At 28.3% G+C, this 12,903-nt stretch overlaps 9 protein-coding genes and 1 pseudogene across 9 annotated transcripts; 3 read left to right on the top strand and 7 right to left on the bottom strand.

The window, feature by feature from the left end:
- Positions 1-267: 267 nt before the first annotated feature.
- On the bottom strand, positions 268-818 carry AAJ76_9600012086 (hypothetical protein; annotated as a pseudogene).
- Positions 819-2,690: 1,872 nt separating this feature from the next.
- Positions 2,691-2,873, top strand: AAJ76_9600010213 (hypothetical protein; the record flags this gene model as incomplete). The annotated part of the gene is made up of 1 exon (XM_024476675.1): positions 2,691-2,873. One exon carries the CDS (start codon positions 2,691-2,693, stop codon positions 2,871-2,873), a length of 183 nt encoding a protein of 60 aa, XP_024329979.1.
- Positions 2,874-3,667: 794 nt separating this feature from the next.
- On the top strand, positions 3,668-3,793 carry AAJ76_960009236 (hypothetical protein; the record flags this gene model as incomplete). The annotated part of the gene is made up of 1 exon (XM_024476683.1): positions 3,668-3,793. The coding sequence occupies one exon, from the start codon at positions 3,668-3,670 to the stop codon at positions 3,791-3,793; it is 126 nt and encodes a 41-aa protein (XP_024329978.1).
- A 260-nt stretch (positions 3,794-4,053) lies between these two features.
- AAJ76_960008497 (hypothetical protein) lies at positions 4,054-4,407 on the bottom strand (the record flags this gene model as incomplete). The annotated part of the gene is made up of 1 exon (XM_024476682.1): positions 4,054-4,407. The coding sequence occupies one exon, from the start codon at positions 4,405-4,407 to the stop codon at positions 4,054-4,056; it is 354 nt and encodes a 117-aa protein (XP_024329977.1).
- Positions 4,408-5,984: 1,577 nt separating this feature from the next.
- AAJ76_960006755 (hypothetical protein) lies at positions 5,985-6,149 on the bottom strand (the record flags this gene model as incomplete). The annotated part of the gene is made up of 1 exon (XM_024476681.1): positions 5,985-6,149. One exon carries the CDS (start codon positions 6,147-6,149, stop codon positions 5,985-5,987), a length of 165 nt encoding a protein of 54 aa, XP_024329976.1.
- A 520-nt stretch (positions 6,150-6,669) lies between these two features.
- On the bottom strand, positions 6,670-6,855 carry AAJ76_960006049 (hypothetical protein; the record flags this gene model as incomplete). Its single annotated transcript, XM_024476680.1, has 1 exon — positions 6,670-6,855. One exon carries the CDS (start codon positions 6,853-6,855, stop codon positions 6,670-6,672), a length of 186 nt encoding a protein of 61 aa, XP_024329975.1.
- A 1,044-nt stretch (positions 6,856-7,899) lies between these two features.
- On the bottom strand, positions 7,900-8,433 carry AAJ76_960004471 (mule transposase; the record flags this gene model as incomplete). Its single annotated transcript, XM_024476679.1, has 1 exon — positions 7,900-8,433. The coding sequence occupies one exon, from the start codon at positions 8,431-8,433 to the stop codon at positions 7,900-7,902; it is 534 nt and encodes a 177-aa protein (XP_024329974.1).
- Positions 8,434-8,509: 76 nt separating this feature from the next.
- On the bottom strand, positions 8,510-8,977 carry AAJ76_960003927 (hypothetical protein; the record flags this gene model as incomplete). The annotated part of the gene is made up of 1 exon (XM_024476678.1): positions 8,510-8,977. One exon carries the CDS (start codon positions 8,975-8,977, stop codon positions 8,510-8,512), a length of 468 nt encoding a protein of 155 aa, XP_024329973.1.
- A 1,007-nt stretch (positions 8,978-9,984) lies between these two features.
- On the top strand, positions 9,985-10,215 carry AAJ76_960002919 (hypothetical protein; the record flags this gene model as incomplete). Its single annotated transcript, XM_024476677.1, has 1 exon — positions 9,985-10,215. One exon carries the CDS (start codon positions 9,985-9,987, stop codon positions 10,213-10,215), a length of 231 nt encoding a protein of 76 aa, XP_024329972.1.
- Positions 10,216-11,353: 1,138 nt separating this feature from the next.
- AAJ76_960001380 (hypothetical protein) lies at positions 11,354-11,524 on the bottom strand (the record flags this gene model as incomplete). Its single annotated transcript, XM_024476676.1, has 1 exon — positions 11,354-11,524. The coding sequence occupies one exon, from the start codon at positions 11,522-11,524 to the stop codon at positions 11,354-11,356; it is 171 nt and encodes a 56-aa protein (XP_024329971.1).
- Between the last annotated feature and the right edge of the window lie 1,379 nt (positions 11,525-12,903).

Genomic DNA, 12,903 nt, shown 5'->3' with positions numbered 1-12,903 from the left:
TACATTCTTCTAAGGATTTTTAAATTCTATATTCGGGGAGGCCATTTTAGACCCCCTCTTTAGGCTTGCATTTAATCTGCATGACTTTAAAGAGCATCTGAAAGCATACCCATCTATATACGTGGCGGCCACCATAATACACATTCTGTTATCACGCCTCACACAATTTATTTCTTTTTTTATAATATAAATTTTAGAAAAAATTCTATTGTCTTGATATTTTATAGAAAAATCCTTCACTAAATTAAAAACATAAAGTTTTCTCTTTTAGATTTTCAATAAGGGAGGTTAAAAAAAATTCTTTTTTACCTTTACTCCATCTTTCCACCCCCCTCCGAGTAACTACGTTCACTTTAAAAAATTTTGTACGTAGTTATTCAGTGGGGTGGGGGAAGGAAAGATAAAGTAGCGTCTCTTTTTAACATCATCCCCCCCTTAGAACTTTACAGTTTTAAAGTCGTGAGAAATATGAAAAATTGTTTTTAAAATTAGAACTACTGATACTTTAAACCCAATGAGAAACGAAGTAGACCCAATGGAAGGTGTTGTCTGGTATTTGTGACATCTATTATTCATACAGCGCCACACAAAGCAACAACCTGCTGCTTACTTTCTTTTAATTTCATGTAAATTGAACATTTTAAACATTTTCAAGATCTTTGAATAATTTCATGCCGCATTAATATGACTATTAGTTGGTATTTATCTGCTTTGATAATATTGTCTAATAATTTCAAATCCGTTCATAAAGGGCTAAAAAATAAAAAAACAGACGTAAATATAAACAGGTCCCTTTCACACCCCGACAGGGTGTAAAAGGGACCTGATCATAAATATGAAGTAGCGCCGGATTTGGTGATCTGAAAGCTCTGAAATTTATGTCAGATGTCGAGCATTCCTGTGTCTTTTAATTTGATCAGTTAAAAAACGTATTTCAGGAGTCGCTATTAGTTTGACATCAGTATATTTCCCATTGTTTTGCATATTATATCACGAGTCCTTTCCGTTGTTTCCTCTGCCCTTATCAACATTAATTTATATCTGTACTCTATACTATTTTTTTTAAAGCTCGGTTCATAATTATGACCTGCTAGACTTATCACAGCCAATTGTAAATTCGTATGTAAATAAAAGTTGCATCTTTTCGGTTCGAATCCTGAGATAATCTTATTAAGATAAGTTTTTTTTAAAGTTATAAGAGAATTTCTTTACAATATTTTATTTTTTTCTCTTGTTTAATAAAATTCAACAAATTCTTCATGTGAAAAATTAAATAGGGTTAAAAATAAAAAAATCTAAGGCGAAAAAACAAATTTCCGTGATACGAAATGGATCCTGGGGGAATAGACCAACAAAAGAAAGAATTTTTTCTGTGTGCAGTAATTGATCGTACATGCCAGAAATCAGTGGAAAAGTGGTATTCTTTGGGTAGTATTCAATTAAACTACCAAATTTAATGACATTTTTATTAAGTTGTTTATTGATTGCATTCTTGTATTTTTGTGGCACTATTTATATTTTTAGTTTTGATTAAATTAAAACTTTCTTTGTTACATCAATCATTACAAAGATACAAATAAATTTATTGGTTTTTATTAATGTAGCTATTTTAGATTACATTAATAAATTTAGGATTTAAATGTTATGACTATCCATAACAGTACAATAGAATTTTTAACAACGGCTATAATACCTTACATAAAAGATGAAAGTATTCCTTACACCAACAAGCATTCTTCTTATTCTGCAGTTGCTAGAAGCCCAAATTTTAGATATCATAGTGTAAATCATTCTGAAGGTTTTGGGTTTGCAGACGGTACCCATCAACATTAGGGGTTTTAAGCCATATAAAAAGTACCACGAGAAAAGACAATGATGTTTTTAGAAACCATTTAGATAATTGGTTGATCCATTATACTTTTAAAAAAGATTTATATTAGGGAAAAATAGTGAAAATTTTTATAAAAGCTTTGCATACGTTTTTTGCATTAAATTGTTATTTCTTTTTGTTCCTTAATTTTCGATTTTTAAAAGGAAGACAAATTCGCGAAGAAGACTCCCTCCAAGTCTACTTATTCATTCTTTAAATTTGGCCTTACAATTATTATATATCAAATAAACATTAGTTTAAATAAAAATCCTAAGACAGTTTATTTATTTTCAGCAGGACAACTATAAGGGATTAAAAAGTTTGTAAAATTTTTGTTTTTTGCTATTTTATGAGGATAGGAATTGACAATAAAATATTTATAGACATTGCTAGATTACGAAACTTTTCTTCTTGAAAAAAATATAATTTCTCAAAACAGTAGCTTTTATAACTGTAACACATTGTGCAACTTACTGCCTGTAAGTAGTACAACCAAACTTTTGGGATATAGATATTCTAGGAAAGATTGTCAAAAAAATATTCGCCATTTTAATCCAATATTCCATTATGAAAAGTTTTACACTTAGTTTATTGCCCAATTTTTGACATAAATTATTTTCAATTGTGACAGTTTTATTCTCTGGTGCAACTATTGCAAAGTATAAGTTTTTGCTTTATGTATGTTATAGAGAATATCAGAAGTAAATTCTGTTTGGTTAAAACAATCCAAACTGCACGATTTTTGATATACTCAAAAAAAAATTTTTATCCTTATCTTTTGATGTTACAACAAGAGGAACAATATGAAAAAATTTAAAATATGACTCGAGTATGTATTTTTGCTCGTGGTTGCCAAAAATATGGATCGGAAATTGTACAATATGAAGTATCAATAGTACGTTGTAAAGACAAGTTTTGTAAAATAAGATATTCTATTTTTAAACATACTGTTTTCTTGGATCAGTGTGGTTATTTTTTCCAGGGGGAAAAAACCGCAGTATAATTTTTTTTAATATTTTACCCTTATATGAGAAGAAATTTTGCCAGTTATTGGTACTGATATAAATTGACCTATTAACTTTCTCAAATCCAAAGGATTAATTAAAAGAAGCGTGTGTTGTGTTTATTGCTCTAGAGGTATGGATTGGCGAGCTTGTAGTAAGATCAAAGACAAATTTATTTGGAAGCGCGGAAACAAACAATGTCTTAAGTTTAAAACTACACTTTTAATCAGAAACAATTCGTTTTTTGAAAAAACACGAATTGATTTACAAATGGGAGTATACGCCATTACCTTTGGAGCATAAACACTTCGCATAAAAATATTGGCGTTTTAGCGGGACTAAGACACGATAAGGTAACTGAGATGTGCAGAAATTTCAGAAATGCATGTGAAGAGTTCTTTATTAGAAATCCGATTTCTCTTGGTGGTCCTGACATTATACACCAAATTGATGAAAGCCTGTTTGTTCACAAGCAAAAATATAATAGGAGGCGAACGTCAGAACATCAAGTCTAGGCTTTTGGGATAGTTGACACGGGTTATGTACCAGCAAGAGGACAAATGGAGATTGTAGCCCGAAAAGTAAAAGCCTTCCTCTTTGTTATTGTTCGAAGAATATGTTTGCCTAGTACAATTAGTCATTCAGATTAACGGGCTGCATATAAGGATATTACAAGCTTTGGGGTTCAGCATTATACAGTAAACCATTTCTTAAATTTTGTTAATTCTGAAAGGGGTGTCCACATGCAACATATTGAATCGTATGGAATAAGAATAAAATTTATATTAAAAAAATGAAAGGCGTTAAAAACGCAGATTTAAGTTCATATCTTTCTGAATATATGTGGCGTGAAAGATTTGGAAATAATAAGTTTTACAAAATATTAGAATGTCTGACAGTAATGAATGAAAATAATTAAATTTCTTAATTACTTTTTGTATTATTTTTTTGGGGGAAAATGATCGCAGCATCAACCTCCAAGGGGAAATAACCGCACCGATCCAAATTTTCAATATTAACTTTCGTTATGCAACGTTTAGTTCGTAAATCGGCTTTCATGTAGCTCCATAAATTTTTAATATTATTGGTGTGTTGATTTTAATTTTTTGTAAAGCCAACACTGTGATTAACTTTATGATGATCGCTGCCAAAACCATGTACGTCTGATTGATATTTCACTCACCCATCCGTTATAATGGTGGTTCCTTCTACAACAAAATTTTTAAAAGGTTCAAGCATAGTAGGTACTATTCTATCTGGAACAATTTGTAAAAAAACATCACCTGTTGCTTCATCTATACCACCCACAAGCCATGATGTACCCGGAAATTTCTCATGTGTAGAAGTGGGGTGTGATATTACGTTTCCCGTACATATTGCAGTTTCATCTATTTGTATGAACTTTCCGAGCCCTTTTATTTTATGCAAGTAGATGTCTACTTCGTTTTTTATTTTTTTTAAAATTTTATCCTTATAAGAAATATATGTTGGTTCAGAAATTTCGCAAGTAACGCATGCCATGCTGTTATTCATACCCAACAATATATTATTCTTAATTGGACGAAAACAGGTAGACAAAATTTTTGACGGATTGTTCCTGTATAAATGCTCTGTCTTTGTAGCAGCCATTTGCACAGTAAAAACAAATTCCTTCTTTAAAAAGCGTACTTTCTACCTGCTTCATGTAGGCACCACATACACATCTTATTGTGCGACTGAAAAAATCAATAGATTTTAAAAAATTTATTGCTGCTTTTTCGTCTTAAAAATTGGCTCAAACAAATTTTTTATGTTCATAGAGGGGTAAAAAAAATAAAAAAAAACAAAATCGCTTTGCTTAAATACAGCTTCAAAAAGTATAACTATAATACAGAATTCTATTTTTTTATTTTTTTAACCACTTTGAAGCCGTAGTTGAGGGGCGCCAGCTTTATTGAAGGGTATATTGGCTTTACATCTCTTGGATACAAACATTATACAGTTAATCATAGTAAAAACTTTAAAGATCCAGAGACCGCATTCACACGAATACTATTGAAGGAAGTTGGTGACCTATAAAGAGGAAAATTTCTTTGAGAAAAAGAAATTATACATTAATCAAATCTTAATTTAAAATCTTTATGTTTTCAAGACTATTTGGTGAAAAAAGATTTGAAATTTTTATTAGACCATTATTAAATATTTAAATAAAATTTTTTATTTTCAAAAACCTCGTTAAATTTGTTTTCATCAACACAATGAAGAGAAAAAGTCAGAAAATAATTCAATTTTTTTCTCTTCATTGTATTCATAAAAATTAGGGGTTAAAAAAAATCAAACACCCTCAAGGGGAGGGCTTAAAAAATTTCGGATCAGGTCCATTAGACGCCCGGTAAAAAGAAAAAAAAATTAAAACCCAAATAATTTAATTATGGATGTAAATTTATCATCCGAGTGGCGCTCCCTATACAAGAACTCTTGTAGAAATACTTTCTTTGTTCTAAATTTAAACCCTTCGTTTTTTTAATTGCCAATTTTAGTTTATTGTTATAAGACTCTACACTTTGAGTATGTGTGCCAGTATTACGATCAACAAAGCAATATTTGTGACAAACTGTTTGATGCTGGTATAGATTTGATTTGTTTGGTGATGAATAAGATTTCTAATCATCTGTTACTATAATACTACCAGGAATTACAATCAAATTTATTATAGATAGTAATACTTCTGCAGAACGATTTTCAACAATAACAGAATAACCCAAAACTGGAACAAATGAAGCATCAACAATTACTAAAGCTCAGCACGCAGGTATATGTCGACCACGATGATTTTTTACATTAAAATTTAATTTCATCATGTCGACTTGTACGATAATGTTGGGGCCGCCAAGTTTAATAGGATTATCCACAAAATATTGTTTAATCTTTGAGAGTATAATTTTTTTAATGCTAATAACGGCCCTTTTTTTAATCTGGGCTAGCTTTATAATAGATGTAAACCCAAAACCCAATGAAAAATAATAGATGGACTTCAGAGTTGTTTTAAGATTAATTCTAAATGATAAAAGAATTGAACCATACCTCATAAACAGAGTTGTTTGACACTTGATATATGCATATTGTATGTATCACCACACAAGTTCATCTATATGCCGTTTACTAATCTTGAAGGCAATGTTTATATTGCAATAAATGCAAAGTTGCTGGTTTTTTAATATGTTATATCTAAATAACATAATTATGATTTCGTAATTGCTCATCAAAGCAATTTCATTCCTTATATTTCGATTCATTTAAGGATTAAAAAAATAAAAAAATAACAAGTCCATTAGACGCCCCGGCGGGGCGTCTAATGGACCTGATCCAAATTTTGTCTGTAGATAAATGTCTTGCAGTATTAAAAAACATTGATAAATGACGATTTAGCTTAATTATAAACACCCGAAAGTTCTCTTACCTTTCAATCAGCATTTTTATAATTACAATAATAGATTCTAATTGTAGATTTTGTGAAATATTTGTAAATCTTTGTGAGATTTTCAGACATTCAGTATAAATAAATTTTAAATTTCTCTTATTAAGGTTAGCAGTTAAATTAGAAAACAAAATATACTTTACCACTTCTTTTATAAACATATTGCATTCTATTATTAATTCTTTTATAGACTCACATAAAGAATTCTTAAAAAAAAAATCTTCCTCTATTCTTTTTATGTGACGCTCAATACTTGGATTTAAAGTTTTTTTTCTTGAATAAAAGCGTTCTTTAAATTTTAATAATTCAGGCGTAACTTTTTTTTCTTTTCTTCCAAATTAGTAGATTTCTTCTGAAATTGAAAGTTGCTCATTTTTAATTTTGTCAAATGCAGATTTAAAATTAACTAGAACATATTTACAAAAATACATGAATATATCCAAATTTGTCGGCTGTTGATTATTAAATTGTTTTATTTCAATCTGTAATACAGAATTCCAATTTAAATTTTTTCTAGATATCATATATATATTAATTTTTTAACGTAAACATCATAATACCTATTCAGTATGTCTTTTTTATCTTTATATGATTTAATCTCTTTATATTTTCCATTCTCATTTAGATTTTCATTTTGATCATTTATCGCCTCATCTGAGTTTAATTCTGTATCATATTGTTTTAGGGATTCAAAACGGTTGAATATGCATTACAATCACTCATACTTTGCCTAGTTTAAATTTTTTTTTCGACTGTCTTTCAGTTTTAGAAGACAAACATTTACTATTATCGTCTAATTTAAGTTTTTTCTGAACCGGATTGTCAAGAACTTAGTTATTAATAATTTTTAAGCACTGAGAATTCATTGTATTGAAAACGGGACCATGTGAAGCAGAACTTGATGTGTTTTTAGACTGTAATATTTCTTCTAAATCTAAAGTATTTTCAATTATCTCTCCTAGCTCAAAGCTTTCTTTTTCCAAAAATTGCTTTGTGTTATTGTTGCTATCTAAAATTTGATTTTTCTTTTTGAATTAAATCCGTTCATATTACTTATGGTATATTCTGTAGTACTATTCAAATCACTATTTGTAGAGGTATATATGCTTGTAAAAAAACAGAAGAATTTAAACATTTTATGGGTTATATTTAAAAATTTATATACTTTTTCAAAATTTTTAATAAAAATGATATAGATTTTTACATTCGTTTTAAAATAAAATAAAGTAAAATTTATGATTTCTAAAAATAATCTATGCGTCATAGTGCGGTTATGTTTCAAAACCACTACTTTTTAAAATAATTTTAAACTCCTAAAAAACACAAAAATAAAATCAAATATTTAATTAATCAAACTTCCTAAACCTACCAATAACTCTTCTAAATTTATTAAATTATTATTATTAGAATTCCAAAGCCTATAAATTTTACTGTCTTGTTCTATATATACTCTTTTTCTTGGCTTATTTTTCCGCCATCAATCAATCTTTTGAGTTCAATATTAGACAGTATTAAGCATTCTTTTAAATAGTGCAATACTTCTAGGAAACCGGCGTTATTTTTATTAATCAATTTATTAATTTTACTATGAAAACCTTCGCGGAATTATTAGTTCGTCTTTTAAGCGTTCCATAATGAGACCGTATTTCTCTTCTATACAAAGAACTATTATTATTTAACCAGTTATCTTCAGTATACTTGATTAAACGATCTACCAATCCATTTTCTACGTTATAATAATTTTTAATTATATCCCAAGCAGAATCAATATCGTTTACAGATACTAAAGCAATGCCTGAAAGCATTTCAACAAAATTTCGAAATAAAATATCATTATTATACAATGTTACAAGCCCGAGTTTTTGAATTTTTCTCCATATTGCCTGTCCAAAATGAAAATAGCATCCAGATATACTTGCATCGGAAAAGACAATTCTTATAGCACTAAACGTCGCTATCTCAAAGTCAACTTGAATTTTATCAGGATTAAAGATTATTCCAAAACGATGTAACTGATTTTTTTTAATTTGCAAAAGCTTTAACATATATTTCCCCTGTTTTACTAGATAAAAAAATGTAAACCAGTGGAAAGCTTTGTCCATTAAAATCACTATGAATTATATAAAGCTGAAAAAAACTATTCGATGAAGACTTAAAAGTTCCGCCTAAAACTAATTTCTAGTTTCTTGCAGTAGCAAACCGGTCAATAAAATCTAGATCGCCCATAATTATTATTTTATGTATTTCTAGTTCTTTAAAAATTAGAGTATTATGCCCGTTTGGTAAAATAAACTCGTTAAAATTAAAATTCCGTATTGCTAAAAGGTCGCCATTTGGCAAAATTTTTGCTTTCCATCTATATAAACTGGTTTTAAGTGAAAAATAGGAAGGTGCAAATCCCAGAATAAATTCATCATATGAATAAAAACTATTCATAAAAATCAATGCTGCATCATATAATTTATTTGCAGAAATAAACGGATTCTCCAAAAGTTTTGACTTAAAAAAAACCCTCATTTGGAACTTAATGATTGTTGTAAGATTATTACTGTGCATATGAGTTCCAGCTTTTTGAACAAGAGAGGACTCCATTGTTACAATCGAGGCGCCGCATCCTGACTTTGAAACCCCAATAGTCGTTGCCATTAGGTCCTTTTCTATTAAAACTATAAATAAAAAAATCAACTACTTGAACGGATGTATCTTTCTGGCTAATAATCCAAAAAAGTTCTCTCATATATGGGTTAAAAATTATTTTAAAAAGTAGTGGTTTTGGGACGCCACGCCATAGTGCAGTCTAGAATATAATTGCATATAATTTATCAGAAAATATATATTTTATACCTTATTTAACATCTGTTAGCAAATTTATATGGTTTTTAACATTTTAAATTTTAATTTATTTTTCGTAAAAATTTTAGATGGCATGAATTTTTGAAAAAAAAACATTTTGAAATTATTTTCTTTAAACATGTCTGTTGATTACAAATTCGTATATATGGAGATTTGTGCTTGATTGTTTCATATCAAGACAACTATCTAAATGTTAAACCTAGACAGATCAAACCTCTTAATTGGTCCATGATGTCACCATAAATCCTACTTACAATAAAACAAAATTTAAAAAAACAAATTGGTGGTATTACACCTTAGATTATAATGCAAATAACCAACAGTTTTGTTTAGTGGTTGATTACACCAGCTAATTTGATTTGCAAGGATACACGTTGTGACACTCAAAGATAATTAGACATAAACAAGGTGGGATGTTTTTTGAGATGTGTCTTGTTGTTTTAGATAAAGCTCTATTGGGCTCTTGTTAAATATTTTGTTTTTAATAAATCTTCTTTTATCGTATTAATTGTATTCTGGTTTCTTTTCAAAATTCATATCCTAAAATTAAATATTTTTTAAATAATTAATATCAAGTTTTGGAGGGAAAATTAATAAAATCTTTTTACTAAAGATCCTTGTCATGAATTGAGTCATGGCAGTGTCTATATGAAGCAGGTGAAAAGTACCCGTATCAAAGAAGGAATTTGTTTTTACTGTGCAAATGGCTGCTACAAGAAGCAGAGCATTAAAACAGAAACAAGCCTGCAAAAGTTTCCCCACCTGTTTCCATTTAGTTAAGAATAATATACTATTGGGTTATGGGTATGAGTAATAGCATGGCGTGTGTTACTTGCAAGATCTCTGAACCAACATATATTTCTTATAAAGATGAAATTTTAAAAAAAATAAAAAACGAAATAGACAACTACTTTAGTAAAATAGTAAGGTCAGGGTGTATACAAGTAAGTGAAATTGTAATAGGCAGGGATAGACAATATTATACTCAAAATCTATACATGATGAACTTTCAACGACTACAGTGCTTTTAGGAGGTATAGATGAAATGACCAGAGATATTTTTTTGAAAATTGTTCCAGATAGGACCGCACCTACGATGCTTAAACGAACTTTTTTAAAATTATGTTGTTGAAGGCGCCACGGATATTGCGCTTAAAAGAAACATTTTTTTTAATTACACCCACTTTAAAATTTTTTATCCCTTATTTTCAAATGCCAAACAAAAAAAAGAAGAAAAATTTATTAAAACAATTTTGGGAGTATTTTTAAATCAGTTTTTACTATATTTAGTTTATAAATTTTATTAATATTATAATTTTCTATGGATTTAGGATTACATTTATTTAAAAACAAAAATTTTTTTTACATACCAATAAAAATTTATTTTATAACATTTATTAGCTAAGGGATTAATAATTAAATCTTTTAGAGCCGTTTTCTCATTGTTTCGGCACAACATAAAGCGTAATAAATATACATTAACTAGTTCCTTTGTCCTATTTATAAAATGAATATTTCTTTATATAGCATTCCATGTGCCTTCTATAGTGTTGATGTGGGCATTAGCTAACTTATTTATAAATTCCTTGGAGTGGTTAGCTGACCTATGTGTATAAAAAATACTGCTTATTGAACTATAAGCTTTCCAGCAGTCCGAGTATATTATACTATATGGTTTAACTTGTCTTCTTAATATTTTTTCCAAAATGTTCTTATTTCTATTTTTAACTGGCATAGAAAAAATTTTACGCGTATTTCGTTTAACTCCACCAAACACCCATACTCCATCAACATGGTGTCCTTTATTATACTTTCTTCTTCCGAATTTGCTTTCGTCTATTTCAATTATGTTTCCATTTCCTCCCAATTTGAAAGACTTCAGGTTAAATTTTAAAATTTCGCTTTTATTAAATTTATAAACAATGTCGGTAACACGATTTCGTGAAAACTCGCTATTGTTATTAATTTTATGGACATAAAGTTATAAAACAAATCAAATATTTTAAAAAATGTAATCAATGAGGTTTTATTATTAGCAAACAAGTTTTTTAAAAAACTGAATATCTGTGCCTTTGTAAATGATTAGAACAAATAACCTTTATATTTTTATAAAACTAAAGATTTTCGTTATATTTAGTATGTTTTTGCAGCAAAATAAAATCTTTAAAGTCATTTAGTAGATTTCTTAGCTCTTCTTCTGTATGGAGCATTTTGAAAATAAGGGTTAAAAAATTTTAAAGTAAGTGTAATTAAAAAAAATTGTTTTTTTAGGTGTTTTAACCAGGAACCAGGCACCACTATAAGAAGGATGGATGGAAGGGATATAGATCCACTGTGCATGATTTTGGGAGTGATCACCATATAGTCAATCACAAGGTTGGCTTTACTAATAATTTAGATTAACACACCAATAAAACTAAAAATCCATGAAGTCACATAAAAACTTATTTAAGAACTAAACGTGACATAATAAAGGTAAATATGGAAATCTTTTTTTAAATATAAATTTAGAAGAAAGTTATTAAGAAAAGAAACGATCAGCCGTTCGACGTGACGTTTAAAAAAATTGTACTGCTCGAATAAAACTTTTTAATATTTTTTTCTACCCCTTTAAAGCTGTAGTTAAGTAGTGCCAGCACCTCTTTCAAACACAAAAGTTGTAACATCATAAACACTTGTTTAATTTACCTGTATAACAGCTCTGAAATATCTGCACATTTAAGAATAAATCTTTTGTGTAAATAATTATTCCCAAAATTCCATTATTTTTTTCTAAATTTTGAGTTCATTAACTGTGATATACCCTTTAATTAATGTCAATATTGTCAAATATCTTGACGTTTGACAGATATTAAAGTACTACTATAAATAAACATCTCCTCAATAAGGACATGATATCAGTCTCGACAAGAGAAATAAATTATTTTAAAGTAAATTTATTGTAGAACAATACCCTCCAGAAAAAATATCTCATTAACCTTTAAAATAATCTGGATTCCTGACATTATGATCGAGCGTTTGCACCTTTTCTCAAAACAAAATTACCACCACTTCGATTTTATCATATGACACACCCTTTTGCAGCAACTGTTTTTTTACAAATATCTAGGTAGACCATATTATACTTTTGTGGTTAATTAAGTGCCAGTATATAATATTATGTGTCTTATCATTGAGAAAGGATACCGAACTTAAAGTAATTTTTTAGAGCACTTTTGATCGTGTGGAATTTATTATGAGATATTTTCTCTTTGGTGTTGCTATAAAGAAGTTTTCTAAATTCTTCCTGTTTGTTTATTTTCAAATTGGAATTAAAAAAAAATAAAATATTTTAAAGAATAAATTATTAAAAAATATTAGATATATAATAAGAATACTACACATAGCTGATTTCAATAAACATGTATTTAATGTTGCTATGTTATTTATTTTTGTGATATTTTACATGTTAAGTGGGTCCATCTTGATATATTTAAATTTCTTTGATTATCCAACGAGAACAATTAAAATTGTTTTTATAAATTTAGAAGAATTAGTATAAAGGACAATAAAAAATATTTATTTGTAATTTATTTTTATTAAAACTGTACCTCAGAGAGAAGTACTCATTTTCAAAAAACATCAAAAAATTTCGCTTTTTAAATTTCTTATAAAATATTACTTTAGTAATTGAATTTTGATCCTTATTCCAACATATTGTTTAAGTATATGCATTAAAT

Source organism: Vairimorpha ceranae (assembly GCF_000988165.1).
Source record: "Vairimorpha ceranae strain PA08 1199 chromosome Unknown NODE_96, whole genome shotgun sequence".
NCBI classification, from domain to species: Eukaryota; Fungi; Microsporidia; family Nosematidae; genus Vairimorpha; species Vairimorpha ceranae.
Note: the sequence above shows the minus strand (reverse complement) of the source record. Positions and strands in the feature narration are given on the sequence as shown.